At 48.0% G+C, this 26,414-nt stretch overlaps 1 protein-coding gene across 1 annotated transcript in view; it reads right to left on the reverse strand.

The window, feature by feature from the left end:
* LCP2 (lymphocyte cytosolic protein 2) overlaps positions 1-24,615 on the reverse strand; it is a 45,024-nt gene extending 20,409 nt beyond the window's left edge. The window contains exons 1-7 of the mRNA XM_061188454.1: positions 24,402-24,615; positions 20,297-20,359; positions 15,238-15,284; positions 5,806-5,871; positions 5,364-5,395; positions 4,730-4,767; positions 1,920-2,115 (exon numbers count right to left, since the gene is read on the reverse strand). Of these exons, the coding sequence (XP_061044437.1) occupies positions 1,920-2,115; positions 4,730-4,767; positions 5,364-5,395; positions 5,806-5,871; positions 15,238-15,284; positions 20,297-20,359; positions 24,402-24,479 (520 nt within the window). The 5' untranslated portion in view covers positions 24,480-24,615. The remainder of the gene's footprint in view (positions 1-1,919; positions 2,116-4,729; positions 4,768-5,363; positions 5,396-5,805; positions 5,872-15,237; positions 15,285-20,296; positions 20,360-24,401) is intronic.
* Positions 24,616-26,414: the final 1,799 nt, after the last annotated feature.

Here is a 26,414-nt window from a genome sequence, read left to right on the forward strand (position 1 = left end):
CTCTTATACTTCGGAGCAACACTCACCTGACCTCTGGGGAAGAGGTATTCATCAGAGGTTTTGTTGATGAAGGCATGAAAAAAGGCCTCTTAGTAATTAATTCAGCCAGAACCGTGAGGGAGTGTTTTCAGACAAAATTGTACAGAAGTAAACATGTACAGACACACAAATGTACACATGCATATGTACACACATGCACACGCAGACACACACAGAGACACATACACTGAGGCACACCCAGCTGCCTGGGCAAGGTGAAATCCACTGTCATGGCTCATGAGGATCCTGTCCTAGGTCCCCTTCCTTCCCCTCACAAATGCTCTGGGTTGTCCTCCCTCCCCCCACCCCCACTTCCTCCTTTCTTAAAGGGAGGAGCCAGTCACCGACTCCTGTAACCAAACCACAGACTCTTAACAAAAATTCACATTCTTCTGGTCATCACAGAAGTATCCCCAGGCCAGGTTGATAGGCTGGCAGTGTTCCATCCCTTTGACAGGGAAAGGCCAGGCCAAGACTGTGAGGAAGTGACAGCATTCTTACATTTTGTGCCCTGGCTGCCTATTCGGCCTCACCCTAGCCCCAGTCCTGGGGAAGCAACACTCTTCCACAGAGAATGGGGCTCAGAACCCAGCAAGCCTGGTCTAATCTCAAACCAGTGCACCCACTCTGGCCATCTGTCAGCTCCTCTGACCCGTCATGCTCCTTTCAGCCTCAGGGCTTTTGCACGGCCATTTCCACTGCTTAGAATGCTCATTCCATCCCACCTCTATGCTCACTTAGCCAACTCCTGTTCACCCTTTAAGTTTCAGATTAAATATCATATCTTCAGGGAAGCAAGTCCAGATCAGGCATATGCCCCAGCCTCATCTCCCACGCTTGTCTTCCTGAGTATATATCATGATTTAATTAAGTCATTTTGCGACTCATTTGTTTGATGTTGCCTGGACTATGAATTCTTTAGGGTGAGGACTGTCTACCATCTCGTTCATTCTGTATGCTCATAACTGGCATGTATGAGGCACTCAACGACTTAGTTACCTGTTTCTTCTCAGGGTCTTAATTTCCCTATATATGAAACAGGCTTGATAATTGTTGCCTGTATCATACAGGGTGCTTCAAAACACAAAATGGAATGTCGACAGAGCGTGAAAGGGTTTTAAAATTGCCAAGTGTTACACAGCCTAAAGGATTAGTGGTATTAATTTTTGTGATATTGATCATCAACTTTCTAGCTCACTCCTTGATATTATGCAAGTGTGTATGTGCCTACTTTCTGTTACCACCACTGCTAGAGTGTAAGCCCTGTGAGGCAAGGGCTGTGTCTTTTTTCCGGATGATTTTGAATTTCAGCATTTAGAATGATGCCTGGCTCATAATAGAAGACCAATAATTTTTGTTGAATGGATGAATGAATAAATGAATGAGGGAGAAATGGGCTGACAGGAGCAGATAGACAGTGAAAATCTTGAATACTGTTTAAAGATTTTAAAGTTATGGCCAAACCACATTCAATATTGTTATATTTATTCTGACAGTCTGTGGGTAGTGGTGCCACCTAATCATGAATTGGTCAAAGATGGGGAGGAACAGGAAAGTCCTCCTGAGTACCAAAGTAACACTCAAAATAACCTATTACTTCCAAATACCCTTAACTGGCAGTTCAATATCATCCACCATCAGCAATGATTTGTCTGCAATCATAAATATTTGTCTGCAAATCATAAATATTATTGATCCTCACAGCAAACCTATGTGGTCTGTATTGTTATTGTCCTATTTCAAAGATGAGGAACTTGAGGCCCAGAGAGGTGGAGTCACTTGCCCAAAGCCACACAGCTGGTTAGCTGGCATCAGCATGCCAAGCTTTCTGCTACATGGGCGTTGGCCTCCCATACATCAGTGGGGGCTGGGGGCCTTACCTATGTACGTGGAGCTGGGGTTGGAGAAAGGCTTGGCAGGCAGGATGGAGTTCTGCAGAGCCTCCTCATCGTTGGAGGGTGGCGGCTCATAATCGGCGTCGTCTTCCATGGGTGCCTCTTCCTCTTCATTGGGGGACTCATAGTCACCGTCATCCTCCCCATCCTGATCATCATCGGGACTTTCATAGTCATCTTCCTGCCAACACAGTGATGGAGACAACACAGTGTGTAGAGGTCCCTTGGCAGTAGGCGTGCCCGCATCTACTCTCTCTCTGCCAAGCCTCACAGTGGTCCTCAATTGGGGGCAGTCAGCACTAGGATGGTCCTCCCACTACACATGAGGATACTGAGCTCAGGGGGTACAAAACCACAGGACCAGCAAGATGTAGACTTGGGACCCCCGTCAAGGTCTTCAGACCACTAGGCAAGGGCATTTTTCTCTACATTTTTTCGCACAACAGAGAAAAGCAGAACAAATGAGGGGGATACAGGAACAGAGGGATGGGAGAGCCCGCTGTTTGGAGTAAACACGTTTTTTACTCCAGACATTGCCAAGAGGAAGACTAAACACCAGGAGTGTTTGTGATGCCCCTAGTTAATTGTCAGTTCTGTTCTTAGGGTGCCTATGCTCAAAACTTTCTTCCCTAATGGGGAAACCAGACAACCAAAGCCTGTTAACTAGAAGGCAGGTTAAGTTGTGCCTGAGAGGGGATAGTCAGGGCTGGGCTAGTCCCTTTGCTGAGAGCTGAGTGTATAAAAACAACAGCTTATTATTTGTGACATCTGGCACTGAGTGTGAAGCTGCTGTCTTGGAAGAGACTCTTTCTAAATTTTAAATTATTTATTGTATTTCACGTATGCTTCTCTGTGGGTCTCAGGGAAATTAAGCCCTAGGGGCTGGGTGATTGCCTTTGAAGCAACCCATGAAAGTGGACAGTTACAGTAATGATTTCCCAGGCAGAAGTGGCACCATCAGCTGCCAAGCAATGACTGGCTTATCACTCTCAGGTCAAGGTCAAGTGGGTCCTAAATAAGCCCAGGGCATTTCTCTAAAGTCAAGGGCAGTGTGGAAAGAAGCAACAGGAGGTTGCAACTTGGCGAGGAAAGGTGCGCACTGAGAGCCTAGAAATCCTGACAACCTTACTAGGTGGCTTAAGGAAGCCTGTCTAAGGTGCTCAAGTGAAAGATGCATGTGTTAATTTTTTGACTTGCGGAATATGTATATTTCTAATATTGGAAGACGAGGTTGAGTACCTTCCTGAACTCCAAAAAAGACTTCGTCCTGCCATCAGTGTTCCTATAACTTGAGAACAGAGGATGGAACCCCTGATGAACGGGAGGGACTTCGGAACCACGGCCTCAGCGCCTCTGCAGCCCTTGCTGACTGCCCCCTAGGCCTACAGGGGCTCCCTGCAATCTCTCAGCCTGCACACCCCAGCCCTGTGGCTCCTGACTTTCCACCAGGCCTTTACCCCATAAGCCCTTCTCAACAATAGACTTTTCCTCTCTGCTTCTAGAAAAATTATTTTCTCCCAGTGATTTGACTTGAATATTTCTATGTGTGTTTTTGTTCCTAATCATATTCTGCCCTGTGTATGTGTTATCTAAGCTATAAAATGCTCATAGAATTGGGTTCTTCATCTCCATCACCCCCCAGTGCCCTGTGCAGTGCTGGGCACTTCATGGAACCCCAAATGTTGTAGCCAGTGGCTAGTGGAGACTCCCTGTTTACAGAGAAGATGGAGGTGGCTAGCCTCAGGCTGAGCTCACGGGAGGGACTGCATGGCAAGAAGCGGCAAAGATGCAGCTTCTGCCTAAAAATGTAAACATTTGGGGGGAAACTGGTCTATTTTCCCTTTGGAACAAAGTTAATCTGTCATATTCCTTTGTTCTCATGTAGAAAGCACAGACTTAGCTAGCATTTTTTTTTTTTTTTTTTTTCAAATTCAATGCTTTCTTTTACCAGAATCCCAGCAGGACAAGGGATGTTTAGTGCCTGCTTCCTAAAGGCACTAGAGGCAGCCGCTTACCAAAAAGACCACTGGACGGAGGGTGGGCGACCTGGGTCCTTGGCCTGCCTCTAACTAGACGTGTGGCTCTACGTTCTCCAGCGGGCTCTGCTGCTTCATCTGTAACGTGAGCAGACTGGGCTACGAGCCGTAATGGAGTTCTTAGCCTGAGTCTGGCTTCAAGCGTGGTGACTACATATGCAGTTTTCTGGGGACAAGATGTGCAGAATTCATCAGACTCTCAAAGGCGTCATCATGACCCCTCAAATATAAAACCCAGTTGGATCGGCCCATCCCTGAGGTCTTTCCAGGGCTGATAGTTAATTCTGAACTCCCTTTCCCTCTGGGTCACCAGTGGGGACTTAAGCCTATGAGAAAGGCTACTTTAAATCTACTTTAGTGTAGACCATGTGGAGGAGGGGTTTGGGGGAGGGCCCTGCTGTGGAGGTGTGCACGGTGGATAACGGCGTGGTCAGCACCCCACAGCCCGTGGCCAAGTCCAGCCCACTGTCTGTTGTGTGTCAGTGAAGGGCTGGTGGCACAAAACCAAGCCCATTCATTCAGGTGTCATCTACAGCTGCTCTCGTGCTACAAGGGCAGAGGGGAGTAGATGAGGCCAGAGACCCCGTGGATCGCAAAGCCAGAAAGTTACTAGAAGGCTCTGGCCTTCACAGAGCACATCATCTGACCCCTGGGTGGCTCTATCAGGGCCTTGCTCCTTTCAGCATCATGCTGGTTCCTTATGACAAAGGCACTCTGGAAACAGCTGTAAGGTGGAAGAACGGCCCACCCCATACTCACAAAGGATGACCAGCCTCCGTTGTCTTCTTCGTGGCTTTCTGTGGAAGAGGATAACACCAGCATCGGTACCAAAAGAAGCCGCAAGAAGGAAAGTCAGAGCCGCTCCCCACTCCGGGATCCTTCCCCACCACTGCCCCATTCCAGGCATTCATGCTACATACCTGGGGGTCAACAATTCAGTATCAGCTCTAGAATTTCTCCTTGAGGGGCTCATTCTGCCAGACAGAGGCAGTGGTTCTTAACCTTTCACATGCATAAAAGTCACTTGAGAGTGTTTTAAAATATGCAGATACCCCGGGCCCTCTCCCTAGAGCTTCTGATTCAGCAGGACTGAGTGGGACCCAGGAATCTGCATTTTAACAGGATGTGCAATTTAACAACTGAATAATTGCTTTAAAGACTCAGAAGCAGGAGGGCTGGCTCTGCTTAGGTGCTCAGTTCAAAGCCCGGGTCATTCCATGCACCCCACAGAGTCCCTCACTGTGTCTCTGCAGAGGGTCCCAGCTCAGAAAGGGCCATAACCAGGTGCCCCGCATAGTGACATCTCTCCTCTCCTCAATCTGGACCAGCAGACAGAAGAACCAAAGCGCCTGTCACCTCCTAAAGCCCTTGCTCTCACCCCTGAGACCTTTACCTGTTTCCTCAGGAAACCGCTGGACTTGGGGTCTGTAAAGACAAACAGCATTGCATTAATGGCCCTACTGACTTAGGAAGATCTCCCTCTTTCCTCAGTCCAGCCCTGCAAGAGGAGCCCTCGGGGGAGGGTATGTCTCATCACCCAGGACCGCTGCCCTTGTTGCTCTGAAACCAGGTCCAGGCTACCGGAAAATTCTGGAAACCACCAAAGCCATGTTGGTGGTACAGCTGGGAGCTTGTGACTGTCTGACTCTCTATGGGAGGTTCCCCTGATGTCCCAGACACAGGGCAGAGAGGGGGGACCCCTGGACTGAAGGATCACTGCGGATCAGAAATGGGGGCAAACCCAGTCCCGTGACTCCCATTTAAAGTTAGACTTGGGTTTGAAAATTCCTTGCATTTCATTAAAGTGACACCAGGCCCTCAGCGGCCCCACTCACTTGCGTGTGAAAATGCTCCTTCTCTCTTCATTCTTGTTGATTTCTTGACTTAACTTACTGAGAATCCTACAAGATAAAGGGACAGGGGAGGTGACAAAACAATCATCTCCCCGCTGCCCCAAACTTCCTCCCGCTGAGCCCTGAAGTTATATCCCCATATCCCCTCCCTCTTGCGTCTCCCTCCCACCCTCCCTATCCCACCCCTCTAGGTGCTCACAAAGCACCGAGCTGATCTCCCTGTGCTATGCGGCTGCTTCCCACTAGCTATTTTACGTTTGGTAGTGTATATATGTCCATGCCACTCTCACTTCGTCCCAGCTTACCCTTCCCCCTCCCCGTATCCTCGAGTCCATTCTCTAGTAGGTCAGTGTCTTTTTTTTTTTTTTCCTTAGATTCCATATATACGTGTTAGCATATGGTATTTTGGCCTCCAGCCAGTCCCCTGCCCATGGGGCCTCTGCTCCTCACCTCCTGAAGAACTTGTCACCTCCATCCCCCTACCAGTCCCTGCTCCTGCTCGGGAAGCTCTCTGCTGGGGCCTCCGTCTAGCTCAGAGCCCCTCTGTGGAGACGGGTCAGCTCACACCTGGCTCCTCTTCCTCTGAAATCCTGCAGTCTTATGATCTGGATATGACCGCTGCGTATTTTATTGTGTTAGTATTCCCCGGGGCTGAGGTCCCCTGACTCTGGGTTTGGCATCCCTGTAGTGATATCTAACTTCTAAGAATCTTCAAACCGTCTCCGAGACCTGGAGGAATCAGCTGCTCGCTGCATAACTCTTGACAAGAGCTCCCGTGCGCTTCTTGGGTCTGAAATCTCCTTCCGTTCTCCACTCCCTGACTCCTTCTCGGTGACATGGATTCTTATAAACACTTGGTGAAGTGTTCCCGATCTAGGCACAGCCTGCAGAGTGGGATACTCCCTGAATCACCCATGCCCGGAGGCCACCCTTGGCCAGGACCCTCTTATTCCTTGGATGTTGTGAACTAGCAAATCCCCAAACCCCAGGACAGGAAGGGCCTTTGTGAGTGGGACGGCACCTCTGGCATGCCCTAGCAGTAAGCTCCAGCCGCCCTTCGCACCATTGCTGTGACCAAGGGAGCCCTCATCAGTAAACAGGCTCATGTTCCCTAGAGATTTGGGGCAGCTGGAGGAGCCTCAGAGGGGATCTAGTCCAACATCATTTTACAGATGGCACCACAGAGACCCAGACGGAGGAAGGGACTGGCCTGCACAGCGGGTTAGTGATGAAGGCCACCCTCTCCCCACCAGAAGCACTAGCCCCAGAAGCCAGGCTCCCTAGTTTCCAGAGCAGCACACTTTCAACACACCACATCCCATGTTCATGCCCCTGATGCCAGAAGCCCCCTGGGAATGAATGAGCCTGCAGCCCCTCTGGAAATGACCCAGGGTCTACACTGCTTCTGCTGAAGTGACCACCTCAAGGTAACAAGTTTGGCCTAAAACAAAATTGCTAAGTTAGCAGAAGTAGTCTTGGCATCCACCACTTCTTGCTTCCCCCATCATCCCCCAGGCCCCCAGTCCCCCCACTTCTCCTTGCTTCCCGGGACCTGCTGCTCGGAACCCTCCAACTCATTAGAGTGACAGGATAAGTGAATTGTTAATAAATCCACTGGGAACTTTAGAGGACAGAGAAGGAGAGAGGGCAGCGTTTAATCCTCCGTCATAATGTCATTGTTGGGATTTCACACTTCACCGGGAGATGCTTGGGGATGGGGCTTCCCAGCGGCCTCCTGATCACACCTCCAGAGCGCTTATTCCTGGTTCTTCTGTTTCCTTTAAGTGATGGTTTTGAGAAGCTGGTGGGAGTCCCTCTCCTCCCTCCTCTGATGTGCGGTGTCCCACACCCTGGCCAGGTGCATCTGTGATGGCTGCAGCAGCCATCCGCATTCAGTCACACCTTCATTCAACAGCGCGCACTCAAGGGCTTCTAAGTGCCAGGAGCTCTGCTGGGGCTCAAGGTGCCTCAGTGAACAAAACAGAGATCCCTGCTCTCGAGGAGCTTACTTGCTAGCGGAGGGAGACAGACAATAAACAACGAACATTTAAGGAAGTGAAATTCTAAGTGAGAGCTGTGTGTACACACATGCAGCAGAGGTGCGGGCTGGGTGAGGGTGGAAGGAGTGCATAGGTGGGGTGCGGTTGCAATCGAAAATGAGCAAGCCTCTGGGAGGAGGTGACTTTTCAGCAAAACCTGAACTGGGGGATGCTGGGCAGCACATCCCTGCAGAGTGTAGGGGGGGAGGGGGAGGGGGGAGGCCCTGACGGGCTCGCACAGCTGCTTTGATCCTGAAAAGACCTCCTGCTGTCTGCAGCTCCTCTGCTTACTGGTATCTTCAGCAGCCAGGCTGGAAGCTGCTGGGCTCCTAACTGGTGAAGGAAGGAAATGTCAAACCACAGGACACACAGAGGAGCAACACAGAGCTGAGAGCAAGCAGAGCCAGAGAGGGGCTGGCAGCCCAGCCTGCAGCAAACACGGGCGCCCAGGGCTTCCTGCTTTGGGGGGCCTCAGGGCACACTTCCCAGCCAGCTGGGACCACTGCTGGGGGTGAGTGCAGAGGGTAGCGATGCTGGTGGACAGAGCAGGAGGTTGTTGCCACCTGTGTGTGCAAACCTTCAAGGTTGTCCCCGACTCCCACATCCCCAGAGGACCAAGTGACAGTGAGTGGCCGGAGGTGACTCACTCCCCCTCTTCCCCACAAACCCCAGGCCACACTCAGCACCAGGGAGAAAGGCAGAGGGGGCTGGGCAGCTGGTAGACACAGTTCTCTCTGCTTCGTCTGTTTTAGCCCCAGAAGTGGAGCGAAATTTTCCACAGGAAGTCAGGCCATGGCAGGAGACAGAATCCTGCCATGACCTGGGTTCCAGCCCTGTTGCATCCCTTAGCTTGCTGTGTGATGGGGGCCGGTCTTTGACTTCTCAGTTGAAGTCCTCTTCTGGTGATGTTAGAAGGTACGGAGGGTGGGACGGTGGGTCCTTGTTGAGTTTGACTGCAGTATCCTGCCCAAGGGCAGTGTGACCTCAGGCAAGGCATTTGCCCCCACCTTGGCCTTGATTCCTCCTCATCAGCAAAACAATTGGATTGGCCCTACTTAGAGAATCCCTGACCGGCCTGACCATAGAGATTACATGTTACAGACACTGAGCCCACTGGTGACTTAACCCATCGGAGCCTCCAGGAGAGATGCCTCGGGGTGCGGGTGGGGTGTGGCAGTTACACAAGCACCCCAGTAACATGGGTGATTCCTACCGTCTGCAAAGGTTGTGAAATCACTGCTGTCATTCTGGTATTCTTGGAATAGTTTTTTTAAAAAAATAAAAATGGAGGAGGAGGACCAGGAAGAGGAGACGGAGGAAGAGGAGGAGGAGTGAGGTCGGGGGGCAGGAGCAGAATACAGGGTCTCGGTCTGGCTTGATATGGTCCCTGTAGGGTTCTCCCAGGAGACCTGGGGCTCCCTTTCAATGGTCCCTGTACTTTACCAGCTGTGGGTAGAGGGTCTTGAAGTGGGTCTTGAAGTCAACTTTGCTGGTCACACAGAAGTAGGAAGGAAGCTATGAAAGAAAGACAGGCAGGCAGAAAGGAAGTCAGGGAGGAAGGAGGGAGAGAGGAAGGAAACAGAACAGATAGAAACTATCAGAGCCCACAGCACACAGTAAGAGTCGATATTATTTCATGAACACTGTATTTTTGTTGCCCGTGTTGTCACATGTACCAGCACACAACTTAAATGTATTTCTTACCAAAGCTTGCATAGCCTGAGCTTTAGATGAGCTTCCCCTGTCTCCCACGAGGCGGGGGGCTCGGGGGGAGACGGGGAGTTGCTCCCCTGACTCTGTTTCAGGGGCACGCTGGTCTCTCCCACGCCCAGAATTGGGCAGAAGTCTGCGTTTGCTCCACGCTGCCCTCTCCGGCTCCTCAAAGCCTCTCTGTCCTCTGACACCACCTCTGTGACCCCTGTCCCGCCTCCCAGCCCACGTTCTCAGTCCTAAACTTGCTCTCGCTCTGCGTGTCACCCCTCGTTAAAGGAACAAAACTCTTCCTTTAAAAGTCAGCCTCCATGTCCTGGCTATTGTAAATAGAGCTGCAATGAACATTGTGGTACGTGCCTCTTTTTGAATTGTGGTTTTCTCAGGGTATATGCCCAGTAGTGGGATTGCTGGGTCGTATGGTAGTTCTATTTTTAGTTTTTTAAGGACCCTGCATACTGTTCTCCATAGTGGCTGTATCAATTTACATTCCCACCAACAGTGCAAGAGGGTTCCCTTTTCTCCACACCCTCTCCAGCATTTGTTGTTTGTAGATTTTTTGATGATGGCCATTTTGACTGGTGTGAGATGATATCTCATTGTAGTTTTGATTTGCATTTCTCTAATGATCAGTGATGTTGAGCATTCTAAGTGTCCATCAACAGATGAATGGATAAAGAAGATGTGGCACGTATATACAATGGAATATTACTCAACCATAAAAACAAACGAAATTGAGTTATTTGTAGTGAGGTGGATGGACCTAGAGTCTGTCATACAGAGTGAAGTAAGTCAGAAAGAGAAAAACAAATACCGTATGCTAACACATATATATGGAATCTAAAAAAAAAAAAAAAATGGTCATGAAGAACCTAGGGGCAAGATGGGAATAAAGACACAGACCTATTAGAGAATGGACTTGAGGATACAGGGAGGTGGAAGGGTAAGCTGGGACGAAGTGAGAGAGTGGCATGGACATATATACACTGCCAAATGTAAAATAGATAGCTAGTGGGAAGCAGCACATAGCACATGGAGATCAGCTCGGTGCTTTGTGACCACCTAGCAGGGGTGGGATAGGGAGGGTGGGAGAGAGGGAGACTCAAGAGGGAAGAGATATGGGGATGTATGTATATGTATAGCTGATTCACTTTGTTATAAAGCAGAAACTAAAACACCATTGTAAAGCAATTATACTCCCATAAAGATGTTAAAAAAAAAAAAAAAAGTCAGCCTCCTTGAACCAAGAGCCAAACCTTCCGAAGTTCTGTCCTATCACCTGAGGAGCCAGGGAGACACCAGGACATGGGCCTCAGGACTCAGGCCTCCGTGTAGAACCAGGCACGTGAGGGGGAAACAAGAATTTGAGGGCACGGCGGGGTCTCCCCACTTCTCAGTCATGTCCTCCGCCCGACAGTGTTACAAGTTTTATTTTACTTGTACTTCACAGTCCTTTTGGGTAGTAGCCAAGAAGAATTATCCTCACTTTTACCAACAAGGAAAGCAAGGCGCTGGGGAAGTGTGTGTCAAAGGTCCCATGATGGTTTTTACATGGAGCTGAGCCAGAAGTCAAGTGTCCTGGGTTCACACTGGGGAGGAGGAGCGGCGATCGGTGGAGAGGAAGCACTTTTCATGTGGGGGGGACTGCGCACCTCGACAGGGATTAGCCAGTGAATGGGAGCGGGGCGGGCGTGTGACAGAGGGGCCTTGTCACCGTCTCCATCCTGCTGGGGGCTGGGCACATTCTTTCATGGGCACAAGAATGTCATGTTCCAGCCCTGGGGCCCTCCTCCATCCTTTCCCCCCCTATCATCTGCTGTCTTTCTATCTTAGGTAGGCACTGAGTAGATGAGACAGGAGGCTGTCTCTGAGGTTAGGAGACCGACAGCCTTATCAGAAGACAGACAAATCAACCGGCATGACTGCATTACCTCTCTGATTGGATGTTAGCTTTTCCCAGCCTAATTTCACTATCGGTAAATGGGTACAGTGCATTAATGTTATAAACAGAATCATCCAATGCCTATCTGCTGCCTACACCACCACCACATTGCTGCCCTCTCCTTATTTTTTAAGTTACACTATATTATTTTAAATATAAAACTTATAGCATTAAAAAAGATAAAAACTCCAAATGGTCACCAGCAGATTTTACCACGTGTTCTATCGATTTAACCAGAGCACGCTCAGCTATACCATTGGTGTCAGGCTAGGTCCTCTAAAAGGAGGTTGGCATTGTTTTATTTTAAAACCCTCCTCCATTACGTTGTCCTTGATGTCTGTGGGAGAAACTATGTCCTGAGAGAGTGACTGTATCTTCAGACAGAGAAGGCTTCCTCGCCAGAAGCTGCCTGCTTACAAAATCTATTTAGTACTGACTTTTTAAGCATCAGGGAAGGAAATTGAGGTATTCAGAGGAGTGTAATCTTGTTTTGGTCTGCTGTACCTAAACACAATTTCTTTTCTATAACCCTTTAGGGTAGTGATCCAGGACAAACGAACCTGTGTACAAGGGAATGGAACAAATAAGCACTGACTATCTCTACTTATCAAGGACGGCGCCAGGCAACTTATGTGGGCTGTCTCCTTCATATACACCATTCCCTGAGAGTTCCTTCTTTCCTCTTCTATCGATGAGGAAACTGAGGCTCACTGTGTTGAAGCAACTTGCCTGAGTCCCACAGCTGGTAGGAGGCAGAGCCCGCCTTAGAACCTGGATCTCCCTTGCTCCAAAGCCCATGCCTTTCTATTCTTTCATCCTCCCCAGTTAGCAGGATAAAATAATTAGTAAACATCTGAAATTGTGCTCATTGGGATTTTGCATAAAATGGTTAGAATAGCTAACACATCTTCAGTACATTTTATTATTTCCCCATTATTTCCTCTAACTTTCCCACTGGCCCTTTGAGATATGTTCTATTATTGTCCCCATTTTACAGATGAGGAAGCTGAGGCTCAGGGAACTCAGATAACTTGTCCACAGACTCACAGCTAGTGAATGGAAGAATTTAGTCTCAAGTTGTCTGACCTCAGAGCCTGCATTTTACTCACTAAGCTCTCCTCTCTGCCTGTTCAGATCTTTAATAATATCCTTTAAAAGAATGAGCCCATGCAGTTCATGTAACCCGTTCCTTCACTTTATAGACTTGGAAACTGAAGGTGGTCTAGGACTCATCCCGGGCACAGAGCTCACAGAAGTAGAGATGGAATTGGTACTTATTATACATTTATGCCAGGGACGGTCACTATCAGAGTCACCTAATCAGGGCAGCCCAGACTTTCCCCAGATGCTTTCCCCATCACTCCCCACGTTCACCCTTCGTGTTCCATGGGCAGGCCCCATAGCTTCTCTGGGGCACACATTCAAGCACATCAGAGGGGGATTTTACTGCAGGCCAAGTTGTTTAAGTTTTCAAATAACTGAAGAAATATCCCACACCTCTACCTCACCAATGTGAGTGTTTAGAATCGTTCTTCTGCACTAACTAGCAGTTGCTTCTCACGCTACCTCCTTCTCCTGGCTCTCAAACATACAGATGTCAGCTGAGCTCAGCCTTAAGATTAAAAAGGATCTTCCCAGTTAAAAGTGCCTTCCTCATCTCTTTTCTTCTACTGCTCTGATTAAATCCCCTCCTTCCAGCATCTTCATAGCCACAGCCTAGGAGAAGCTCCCATCTCATAGTGGGATCATAGCCGTCATCTCCTAACTCGGTTCCATGCCTCCAGCTGAGCCCTCCTCTGAATCATCTTTTGCATGCCCCGGGAAGAGTCAAGATGCAGGTTTTACCTAGTGTTCTCCCTGGTGAACTCACTTCATCAACACTCTCAAGACTCCTTAGAACGGCTCAAAGCATCCTTCATAATTGTGACCAGTCACTGTGGTCTTTTTACTTTTTACTTCCCCATGTATACGCCACAGCTGCTCTGACCTACTTGCAGTTCCAGTAAATGCACTGGTGCCATGCCTTCGCAATATAGTCCCCATTTCTAGAATGTCCTTTAACCATTTTTCATCTGATCACATCTAATGCATTTCAAGATCCAAGTTAAGTTCCCTTCTTCCCCAAAGTCTTTCCTAATGCCATTTCTTGATTTTAAAACTCTGTGTGGACCAAACTTAACACGTCTGCAGGCTGACTCTGGCCCACCAGCCACCAATTCTCACTCCTATATGTTAAGGTCTCTCCTTTACATGGAACTATGGTCTTTTTCTAGAGCATCACATTTCTGTAGTTATAGAAATGTTCTACATCTGTACTCTCCAATATAGTAGTCACCACTATATCTGGCTTTTGAGCCCTTGAAATGTGGCTAGTGCCTCTGAGGAACTGAATTTTTAATTTAATTTAGATTTAAATAGCCATTTGCGGCTAGAAAAAACTCTAAAGAAGAACAAGGATTCTTCAGCAATAGTTGCCCCTGGAGCTAGGCGGCACCAAAGGCAAATCCTTATTCCTTTCTTTTTCTTCACCCTTCCCGATGAGGGAAACCGGAGAGTCATATTTTCCTTATTTGAGCTACTCTGGCAGTCTACCTACACATGCGACTTTTCAACCTCCTACTTCATTGACCTACTTCCCTTTAATCATTGTGAGCTCTGAGACTTTTAGAGCGAGAGAAAGGACCTCAGAGCACGTCTAGAGTAGAGATCTCAAACTGGTGGCCCCCAGACTAAATGTAGCCCAGAGATATGTTCACTTTGGCATTTACAATATTTGAAAATATTTGAGCAACATTTAAAAATTGAGATACATTGCATAAAACGGATATTTCTTGCTACTTTTGTTAAGTTCAAAGACTGGGCATCACTGGGTCCAGGTTGACTGGAGCTGAGTAGCTGCTGCTCCCTTTGGATGGAGACTATGATTCCAATTTGCCACAGTCTCCACCACTCCCTGTTGTCCACCAACAATGAGGCTTTGTGCTGATTACCTCTTTTATCATCATAATTGTGCTATTATTTTTCTTACAGTGGAGAAATAGTTCTCCATATCCATGCTTTATTCAAAGGTGGAAAAATGATAGGGCTTTGTATTTTTCAACCTGACCCATTTCACCCATTTCTATCAGCTCTCTGGCTCCCATAAGCATTTGCGTGTAGGGGTCCTACTAGAGGGACAGAAAACACATGGTACAATAGACACACTGCAACTTCCCGTTTTAGCACCCATGTCACACATAAGGAATGGCCCCCCTTTCCTCAGAATTCTTCTCAACACGATGCCTGTGACAGCCATTCCAAGCAGTCAATACTGACAGACAAAAGGAAGTTCATTGCCATCCTTCATCGGGTCCAACTCTCTCATTTTACTGAGGTCCAGAAAACTTAAGCAATGACTGAGTTGGTGATGACACCATGATGAAATCTCAGATCTTTGATTCCAGTACTATTTTCAAAGGCCAACCGACCCCACTGGGAAGAGAGGAAATGAAAACGTGGTCCAGAGTCAGGCTTATCTTTGGCAAGAGCAGCCAATACACCAGCTGGGCTAGATCTGTTATTTCTTTTTCTCAAGTCATCTTGTAACTTCTCTTCACTATACCCTGTCCTTGCCTTCACCCTTCCTCCTCCTTTTCCTATTTCAAACCAACAGTGATAGATAACTGACTCAGCTCCCCCTGGACTACTCCCCATTCTACCCAAGGAATGAGGGGGTATACTTACGGCACCCGGAGCTTAGGGAACTTCTGGATGTCATTCTCTGCCAGGTTCTGAAATGAAGACAGCAGTAGGTTACAACCCACAGGAAAGGGTTCTGTGCCTGGTGAGTAGAGTATGGTATGAAACAATAGGGAACAGTGGGGACTGCAGCAAACTGCAGGGTACACCCCACTCACCCATCCAAAGCGGGCAGCTTCTAGATTGTGCATAAAAGCCTGTGGGCCTGGTGTTGCCAGATCTTTTTCAAAGGGAATCCCGAAACCTGGATCTTATATGAAATGTCCTGAGATCTAAATATGGACAAATAATTTTAACTGAAGCAAACAGCAAACACTATGAGAGCCAAATCTGTGGGACCACACAGGACTTGTTTTGTGGGCTGAACTTGGCCATGTCATGACATCTTTCTTAGACTCTCACCCCAGACTTCAGGGCCCCTCTCAGCAGCCGTATGGAGCAGCTATGAGAAGCCGGCCTGGAGAAGGAATCTGTGCCCTTATAACATCATCACACCCCAACTGCCTCTTTCACCAGGGTTATTAGTAGAATTCTCTAGATGTAAGGATGCAATAAAGAGGCTGTTCAGAGGGAACCAAGAGGGGAAAGGTGAAAGAAACTCATATTTGTGAAGAACTGACTTTGGGCCTCTCCTTACAGCATCTTGATTGATCCTCACATCAACCCTGTGATGTAGAAACTACCAGCATTGTTCCCATTTTAGTGAGAAAGCTGTGGCCCGGGGATGTAAGGGGATTCCAGCTTGTAGGTGATGGAGCTGGCACTGGGACCTTGCTCTATGGTCTCCATTGTCTATTTTCTTCCTGCAAGCTTCACTCTTATCATGTCCAAGCCCTTTGAGGGTCCCAGTGGCCTGTGCTGGGGGCAGGTGGTGAGAGAAGAAGGCACCTGAAAAGGAGGAGGAAGAAAAGAGGGTGGGCACACTCTCCATAGAACCAATGCCGAAGCAAAGAAGGGGCCTCCTTAACATTCTAATTGAGGCCAGAACCCAGTGGTTAGAGTGAGAGCTCTGGAGTCAGACAGGCTGGTTTGGAATCTTGGTTCCTTCACTTAGCAGCTGTCTGATTTGGGACAGACGCTTAGTCTCTCTAAGCCTCAGTTTCCTTATCTGTATAATGGGAACCATAATAATAATAGCCCCGTTTCAGGGGTTGTGAGGATTGAATGAGATGACGTATGTCCTGTGCTTGGCTCAGTGCCTGACATACCTTTTGTGAGTGATAAATGGAGGTTAGGTGAGTAATTTCTGTCCCGGGGGAGGGAGCACCTGGGGTCTGGCTGGCTCTTGGATGTTAGTGTCTTTGCTTCTACTTCCGCTCTGGGCTGGGAGCTGCCTGGCAGGTTGTCGGCTGCCTTCTGAGATGAGCTGGGCAAGCTTCCTTTTAAGCACAGGGGCTGGGGCATCTTAGCAATGTGCTTATGGCCTCATCTGCTCCGGCTCTTAGGAGCAGTGTCTGACCCAGCTCCCATATCAGACCCTGTGGCAGGGTTGGGGAGGGAGTTTGCCAAGAGTCCTGAGACAATCAGGCTTTTGGTCAAAATTCTTAACTTCTTTTTTTTTTTTTTTTGCATCACTGAGCCATGGCATCCCCTCCCTCCAGAGCCACCTCCTTCTCAGGGAGGATACCAAGACTCTTGTTCAGATTGTGGCATGATGAGTGGAGGGCTTCCTGGGAGTTGCCAGAGGGATGAATGCTGAGAACTGGGCAGTTTCTGTTCTGCTGAGTCAAGGACATAAGCTGAGGGAATTTCAGGAAGCATGTGAAGGAGAAGGTGGGCATGTGAGCATGGCTGGAGACATAGAGGCAGAGGATATTAGGAAAGAGAAAGGCCTTTAGAACAGGTATAAGAATTGGGAGGAAAGATGGAAGACGGTAAACACAATTTTCGGAGAATTTTGCTATGTGATGTAACCCCCTCCTCCACCTCCTTCAAAGACCTTTAGCAAAGTCTGGAAACTCTGGGTTACTTGTACAATGACTTGGAGTTAGACTTGTGGCTTTGCAGGTGTATGCTTATATGCTGAGTGTGTCCTCAAGAGGGACACGAGAGAAAGGAAAGCTGAGAATTGGACCCCACCTGGAGAGGCAATGTGGCAGGTGCTGCTGCTTGCCTACCCAATATCCACTCTCTTTCTCTCTTACTGATGGGACCTGGATTTTGTTCAGGGCAGTAAATGTGTCCAGTTCAAAATATTTAACACCCTAGACTCCCTTGCATATGGCTGAGGTCACCAGACTCCATTGCAGCCAGTGAGATATAACCTGAGGTCTAACTGGATAAAGCTTTTGGGAAAGTCTCCCTGAAAGTAAGGGGGAATGCATTCCCCATGCATTTCTGCATTTTTTATTCTTTGCCCTTCCCCCCTTCCTCCTGCCTGGAATGCAGATGTGATGCCTGGAGATGGAGTAGCCATCTTGTAACGATTAGGACAGAAGCCACCAATGGTTTCCATTGGCTGGGTGGGGCCTGAGTTCTTGATGACTTCCTTTAGCAGCTCACCAGCCTCGAGTGCCCAACTCTAGATTTCTTATCACTTGAGAAAGATAAGCCCCTATTTGGTTAAGCCACTGTGGTTCAGTTTCTGTTTCATGCAGCCGCATACCTTTCTAACTGACACAGCTTCCAAGCACATGGCCTCCTCTTCTTCAACCTTCTGGAAGCACAGCACCCCTATTCCCTCACCAGACTTCTCAATGGAAAACAAAATGGCAGCAAAACAGATACAAAGGACCTGCTAGATCCTACACTGAAGAAAGGAGGAAGGAAGGAAGGAAGGGAGGGAGGGAGGGAGGGAGGGAGGAAGGGAGGGAGGAGGGAGGAAGGGAGGAAGGGATGGAGGAGGGGAGGGAGGGAAGGAGGGAATCAAAGAAAGAAAGAGGAAGGGAGGGATAGAGGGAAAAAGACTGGGGTCTTCCACTTCTGCTTCTAATAGCAGAATGGTCCTGGATATTATAAAGCTGGAAAGGGTGAGATATAACCTGAAGTCTAACATCTCATATAGATGAGATAATACAGCTCAGATCAGAGCCCAAGTTTTACCCAGAGCACCTGGGGCGGAGAGTGGTCTCAGCAGAAGCTGCCGGGTCAGGCCCGGGTTCTGCTGCCCGCTCTCCTGGCTCCTCGAGCCCCTCTTTCCACTTCTTCCTGTTCACACAGTGATTAGAGCGTGCAGCATATTCTCTGAGGGCCTGACAGGTCCCAGATATTGGGGCAGAGGAGGCAAAGCTCCTCAACCAAGGCAACAACCCTGTCCTAACAGGCCTGAAGCTCACAAGGGGAGCGTTGGGGGGACTCCCAGAGCTGGGAGGGACTGTCACCCGCTCCCACCCAGTCCAATGTGCTCTGTTAACAGAGGAGGGAACAAGGAGAAGCTCAAGGAGGGCAAGTGCTTATTCTAGGTGACCCAGGGCATCAGGACCACAACTGGGACCATCCTCAAGAAAGAGGTCTTACTCTCTTTCGACTCAGCCCCGAGAAGTCTCTGTTCTCAGTGTTAAAGGCATCAGAAGGAAATACTCAGATTTAGCAGTAATTTGCAAGAAGAAGAACAATAAAACTCCCAGAACTCTATTGGCTCAAAGCTCAGTATAAAGAAATAGCATTGTTAAAAACGTATGCATGGTTAGATTAAATTAAATGTGTGCTTTAGTCCAATTACTAGGTGTGTGACTTAGAATAAGTCACATCACACCTCTGTACATGTTTCTTCAGTTGCAACTGAGGTGGTTGGAGCCTTCCTGAAGATAACTTCCTGCTATAAAACAAGCTTCTGGAAGGCAGAAAACGCATCTTAATCACCTCTATATTCCCAGCACATGGCATCGTCTGGTATGTAAAGGGAGCTCAGGAACATGCTTGTCAAGTGAATGACTGAATGATTTAGGTGGGACAGTGCATAAACATGTCTTACATGGCACATGAAAACAAAACTCAGACCAAAAGGGGCACAGGTTTGGTCTCGGCATGAGACTTAAGAACTGACCAGAAAGGAACATATGTCTATGGGTGGTAGTGAGCTCACTATCACTGAAGGAATTCAAGAAGCTCTTGGTGGCAGAGATGCAATACAGGAAATGGATTGGTGTGCTGGGTGGAGAACTAGAACATGCGCCCTCTCTGGCCCCTTGCAACCCTGAAGTCTCATGGTTCAGTTCCCTCACTGCTGCTGACTAGGTCTACAAGGAAACACAGCTTAACTTGCCCCCCGACTCCAAATCCAATTTGGGAACATCTACCCCATGAGACCTGTGAAGTCTTTTTCCTACTTCTTTTTTAAATGATGAAGAAACATGACCAGAAGGGATAGATTGGTGCAGTCAGGGTCTCTCTTACCCATTGGCAAAGGTGTCATTTTAGGGGAAATGCTCAGACCACCTCCCCAGCCACTACCCAGTGCCTCTAACTCCACCAATTAGAGCCGCATCCCTTTCTATGTAATGGCTTAGTCCTTAATATACAGCTGCATCTTAGTCTTACACTTGAAGCTTTTCGCAATATAAGGGAGTGGAGAAAGCCATACCACATGCGTGTTTAATTGGCACAAAACCAACTATGTGAATTTAGTAGAGAAAGAGGGACATATTGAAATAAGGAGGGTGATTCTACCCTTTATTCTAGTCAGTGAGTATGTACCCCAGAGTGAGAAGCAGAAAAAGAGAATCTTCTATTCTCCCATATGATCTTTTTTCCCCTTGGCCTTCTCAAAGTATGAGTGGTATTTGAATAGATTTTCAAGAGGTGTGTGTGTGTGTGTGTGTGTGTCTGTGTTAACTATAATTGGATTCCTCCTTATACCTTGACTTTAGAATGAGCCTCGGTATGAGTGAAAAATCTGGGAAGTATCCTAAATAGGAGGATCCTGAGAGGTGATGAGAGAGGCATTCATACAAAACTGAAGAAGGCCACGGGCTGTGTGGCGATCCTGAAGACAGACAGTGCCCCTGGGCATCCCCAGGGACAGGGTAGCCCAGTTGGCCCTGCAGCCATTGATTAAAGTGCAGGACAGCTTTGGTCTCAATGTGTCGGACTAGCCAGCGCTCACCAAAAACCGCGGCCCGTCGATGTGATATTTCTTCACAGCCTTTTCACAGTCCTTGTAGTTCAGCTGAAAAAGAGGACGGGAGGTGCTGTCAGTGTGGGCAGGCTCATGCCATTGGTTCCCATCCCTTGCCTGCCCCAGAAGCTTAGCAATTTGTGGTACTTGTGGCTAGCCAGGCCCCCCCCCTCCCCTCCCCTGTCTAAGAGAGGGGCCCCGTCCCTACCTCAGCCCTGCTTTCACTAACTAACCCCTTGGGACTCTCTGAAATGGAGAAATTGCCTGTCTAAGGCCTTGGGGCCAACCCCTAAGGGCTGGGGCACAGAAAGAGCGCCTTCAGAGCTTCAAAGTACTGGCCATACGCTCCTCTGGCAAGCAGAAAAGAGCTGAAAGAAGAAAATAAATAGCATCCGTCATCTTGTTACCCAAAGACAACCTCGGTGAAAATGACGGTGTCTTTCTTTCAGTGGTTTTTCCTAAGCATCTTTCTAAACATAATCGAGGTTATCATTCGTATTCAATCTTGCTATCTTGACTTTTCCTCCTGAAAAATACAGGCACTGCCTCATGTTATTACAAACTGATTTTGAACATTATTTGAGTTTGCTCCCTATTGCTGAACATTTAAGTTGTTTCCCAAACTGCTGCTCCAATAATGATAATACAAACTTCTAGCAATTACTGAACACTTGCTATATGGCAGGCACTGTTCTAAGTATTTAAACCAATTTTAAGTCATTTAAGCCTCATATTTTTCAAATGGAGAGTCAAAGGCACAAAGAGTCAAGTAACTTGTACGAGGTTCCATGGGTAGGCAGGTGACAGAGGTGACAACCGGGCTTCAGAGCAAGGAATGTTCTCCTTTTAGTTAATAACAGTATAACTTACATACAGTAAGTGAACAGATTTAAGTGCAGCTTAACATACCAGATCAAAAAACATCATGGATATTCTTTTACATACAGCTTTTTCTCCTATTTTATATAGTTGAAGTTAGATTCTCAAAATAGAATTATAGAATCAACAGGAATGATCATTTTTAGGGCCTGGTTGCTTTCCTAGAGTCACATCAATTGAAGCAGGTGTCTGTTTCACCTCGCCCTCAACAACATAAGCATTTGTATTTGAAATATCTCTAAATTTGATGTTTCTAGATAGAGTATTTAAGGTAAAATATTTGTCCTTGAGAATTCTAGCTTCTCCTCTCAAGTATGGGTCTCACAGTTTGTGGCAGCCTTCTTTTGGGGCAAACTTAAAATTATGACCTTTTCTTATGGTCAACAAATCTAAAGAGTGAGAGCAATTGTTGTAACCTCATGGCCTGACAGGGTAGGATGAATATTAGAAAGCTCGGAAAAAGCGATTTAGCAGTCATATAGAAAGCAAGCAATCTCTGCAGGGCCCCAAACACCCCTTTTATGCATATGCTGTGCGGTGGCATGGTTCTTGGAATTTTCGACTGCCTTTAATTCATCATTTTAACTGTCCTCATTACCAGCTGAATCTCTGATTTTGCAGAGTGCTGACTTGGACTCTAGATAGACAGACAGTCCTGCAGACTGGGGCCAGCCTGGGAGTTTGATTCTGAGCCAGTAATGTCTAGGCCAGAGGATAAGACTCTGTTCTTTTAGCATATACTGAGACGATTCTTATGAGTGCCCAGCTTTGGTTGGCGCTGGTCTAGAGCAGGTACCTGGTGCTGCAGATGGGACCACTGAGGCCCAGAGAGGGGAAGGGACTGGCCTAAGGTCACACAGTGAGTTGGGGACACAGCTAGGATTAGAATTTATGGCTCTGAGCCAGAGTGTTCTCCACTGCATGGCCCAGGGATGCCTTCCTGCCAAGTCAAAAGGAATTGGAGGAGTTAAAGAAATAGAAAACATGACCTCAGTCCTGAGGGTCTTACGTTCCAGAGAGAGGATGAGCTGCATGTATCTGAGACAGTAAGACACCAAGGCCCACTGCTCTGCATGGAGTCCCCAGCTAGGGCCCAGTGAATAGAGCAGGAGAAAGGGAAGACTGAACATGAATTGGCCCCCTGTCTCTGCTGGAGGCCTCACACACGTATTTCCTTTATTTCTCCCAACAATCCCATGAGGTTAGTCACTGTTACGATCTCTGGCTTACTGACAAGGAAGCCGAGGCACAGAGGTGAAGTAAAAACAGGAGGGTCACCAAGCTAGCAGGTGGCAGAGCCAGGATTCAAACCAAGGTGTGTCTGACTCCAGAGCTGGCTGGGGAGGTGCCTCCAAGGGGGACATGGCCCCAGTGCTTCATTAGAAATTACACCTGCTAATAGGACTTTTGCTGGCTAAGAGCCATCCCCAAATGACTCCACGGTCAGTTCTCTTTGCGTTTTCTCTCTGGGGGAATTGAGATGCTCAGGTTTGAGGGATGTCTACCTGGGTCTGTGGGTTCCTGGATCACAGGTGCCCCTCAGTCTCCTCGTTCCTGCCTTCAGTCCCTTCATGCTGGGAGGGGAAAGCTGTCCAGGTTCTGTGGACTTGACCTGGAGTCTGGGGTCACCAAGAAGAAAATTCTCCCTTCCTCCAGCTCAGGCAGAGGGCCGTCCTCCTGAATCATCCCTGACCTGCAGTCCAGCTCTCTCTACTAAGGGGAACTTTACCGTTGGATTCTGCAGCTGCTGTACTATTTGTGTAATTCTCCTTCCCACATTGGAGATGGGGCCTATCTGTGCCTCTCAGCCCATCCCCAGGTATGCCTTGCTAATTCTCAATTCTTTTCTCCTTTCTTTATTGAGGTAATATGCCGCTTTATAGTGTCTTAGCAAATTTCACTTGTGGCCCTAATTTATTTGGTCTACATTTAAGCAAAGTATTTAGAAACCTCTTTCAAAAGTCAGTTACCTCAATGATCTTTGCACCCACCGTGCTGAAACCTAAGTTTATTATGACCTTTTCATGAGGGAAAAATAACAGAAACGAGATGCACAAAAAGCAGCAAATAACAGGATCTGTGGGCTGTGCCTCTATCATGCCACACCCAATTCAACATTTTCACATTTTTCTTAGGGAAGAACAGTTGTGACAGGAAATACCTTGGTACCATATGGACCCCAAGTTAGACTATGTGACCCTGGGAGCCTACTCCATCCCAGGAAAAACAAGAAGTTGACTTAGATAACCTCTAAGGTCTTGACCTAAATCTTTTATGTTTGTGACAATCTGGAGTAACAACTGAATCTGATGCCAGCCTCCAGAGGTGGGAGTGTTAGAAGCTCAATTGTCCCTCACGAGACATCATATCCCTTGGACAGGGATAGAAGGTCCCTGAGTCATGTGACTTGGGATCTGCCCAAGCAGACATGTGACCTGTGGTCCCACCAGCAGATGACCAAACACAGGGATCCTTGAGCACCTTCAAGGCTGGAAGGCAGGACAGCGACACTCAACTCTGCCACAGCTTGGCCCCTGACCCTTCCTGGCCAACCTTCTCCTCTTCAGGGGCCTCAGTTTCCCCAGTTATAGTCTGAGGCTCATGTCAGTTTCCCAGCCCGCCTCATAAAGCTCCAATGACACTCTGTCCAGGTAAGGGCTTGAACAGCCCTCTTTCAAGGTCATGAGCAATGACTTGCCCTGACACCATCTCCAGCATCATTCATCACAGCCTCCAACCTTTCCTTTCTTCTCTCCTACCCCCAGGACTCCATGTCTCCCCTTTCTAACAAGTAGCCTTGATCTCACTAGTTGTTACAGCAGTTCTGAGCCTCAGAGCAAGGACTTTGAAACCAGACAGGTGTGACTAGAATCTCACCTCTGTCACATGTAGTCCCTGGGGCTTTGGGCCAGTTAACCTCCTTGAGCTTATTTTGCAGCTGAGCCGGGAGGACAGCAATCTTGGAGAGGGTTAGATGGGACTGTGCCTGAAGAGCACAAACTCGAGCCCTGGCACATAGTAGATACTTGTCCCTTTGAGGGCCTCCCATCTCCCCAGAACGCATTGCCGGAGCACTCAGCGGCGCTCACTCAACTGGCGAGGTTGCACGGGATTGGAAGTTCCACTGCTATCTTTCACGCCTCTCATGTTCTGCCCGGACTCCATCTTCAAGCCTCATGCCCAGCCCTACCACCCACAAAACAGCAAGGCTCACCTTCTTGAAATAGTCTGCAAGGGTGTCAGGGTCCCAGGCCAGGACCTCGGAGCGAAAGGGCACGTTCCTGAATGCCATGGTTGCTCTCCTGGGACGAAGCTCACCAACTGAGCCTGGGTGTTGCACCCATGGACAGAGAACCCCAAATCCAGAGCGTGGAGGCGTCTTCGGCTCTTCCAACTCCCAGGTACCCTCTGGAAAAGCTCTGCTGGAGCCGATGTCCTTTCTGCTATAGCCAGATCCCAGAAAGCAACGGCTTCCTCTGAGAACAAATATGGTCTCTTCTCAGAAAACGACTCAGCAAGTTTCCTTTACCACTTCCTCTGCTGGGCTCTAAATAAGTAAACAAGGAAGCCCAGCTCTGGGGGCTTGAGAGGCAGAGAGAGCTACAGGCTGGTAATTCCCCGCTGGCCCCATTTACCCCAGTCCAGTGGGAGGGGCGATGAAGAGAACTTAGACTGCAGTGGGAGTCCAAGTAGGTTTCCATTAAAATCCCTGGCATCCATATGTCTAAACCACATTCCTTCTTGACTGGGTCTTTTTAGATGAAAATCTAATTTGACGGTTGACCTAAAATACAGACCATCTCCCACATCAGTGAAGGGGAAGGAGCATGACCTTTTAATGCTTTCCAACCACCCCTCAGTTTCTCTCAAATGGATAAACTTGAGCTTCTTTCGCTGCCTCCTTATAGTTATTACAAGAGGATCTTCTGTGAGCCAGTGAGTTGGGCACCCAGGACTGAGAAAGGGGATCCACTGGGCAGAGCCGGGCTTAATTTCTGTTATGACTCTTTCCATGCTGGGCAACCTCAGGCAAGGGCTGAAACTCTAGGAAGCTCAGTTTCCATATCTGAAATACAGGAACAGAAGAATTGCTTCATATGCACATAAAACTTAGATGCATTTAACTAGACAAACTTAAGGGAAAAAAGTTAAAAGAAAAAAATACCGATTGCTATTGATGCTGCCATATATTCTAGTCACTATTGTTCCCACCATATATTCTACTTACTATTTATTCCTCCACATAGTCTATCTAAAGAGCATATCCCTGGAGACAGGAGATGGGAATCTGGGTTCTCTCAGTCGGTTTCTTAGACCCTGTGTGCTTCCTATATCTGAGCATCTCCTTGACTGAGGGTGAGTCCAGTGTCAAAAGCAAACTTATTTGTACAACTTCACAGCCTCCAAACACAAGTTCACTGCTCATCTAGTGCTGCATGCACAGGCACACACAGATGACCGTCTGTCCCAATGCTTAAAGAAAGAACAAAGCTCTGTTGCACTTACCGAGTGATGTTAGGTTGGCCCCTGAGGTGATGTCTTCCTGAAGCTTTTTCAAGGATAGCTTTGGCCAAGCAGTTTCCTTCTTAGGCACAATCTAAGGACCCTCACTGTAACGTACCAGCCTCGCAAGGTCGTTGCGTAAATGAGATCTGCACATTGTCCCAGGCCAAGCACCTTTATGGAAGTGGTTCACGAACCTGAGCTGATGTCATCCTCACCTCAGAGGGTGCCAGGGGCATCGACTGAGGCAGCCTAGGCCGAGCACTCCTCACAGGGCTGGTACCTAAGAGCTCTCAGCAACTGACTGTGCTCTAGAAAGCATGGCCTGCTGTTCAAATCTCTGCCGCTTGTGGGAGAGGTCACTTCACTTTTCAAATCCCCAGAAGAGCAGCAAATGATAAAAAACCATTTGAAAAGACAGGAAGAGAGAATAATCGCCTCCAAGTAGGGCAATCAAAGAAAATATCATGGAATTAGCTGGGATTTAAGCAGGACCTTGGAACATGCAGCCGAGGGAGGGCATTCTGAACCTGTGTGTGATATATGGGGTGTGTGTGTGTGTGTGTGTTGGGTTGTACTTCATGAGCAAAAAAACACACCACACCTGTGGAAAGAAACATTCAAGATCATCCTTAGAAGGAGAAGCAATTTCTTTTAATGATGTTCACCCACACTCACAAGAATGCAAATCTATAGAAAAGCAGAAGTTGGAATTAAGGTATAG

Source organism: Eubalaena glacialis, chromosome 4, assembly GCF_028564815.1.
Source record: "Eubalaena glacialis isolate mEubGla1 chromosome 4, mEubGla1.1.hap2.+ XY, whole genome shotgun sequence".
Taxonomy (NCBI): Eukaryota; Metazoa; Chordata; class Mammalia; order Artiodactyla; family Balaenidae; genus Eubalaena; species Eubalaena glacialis.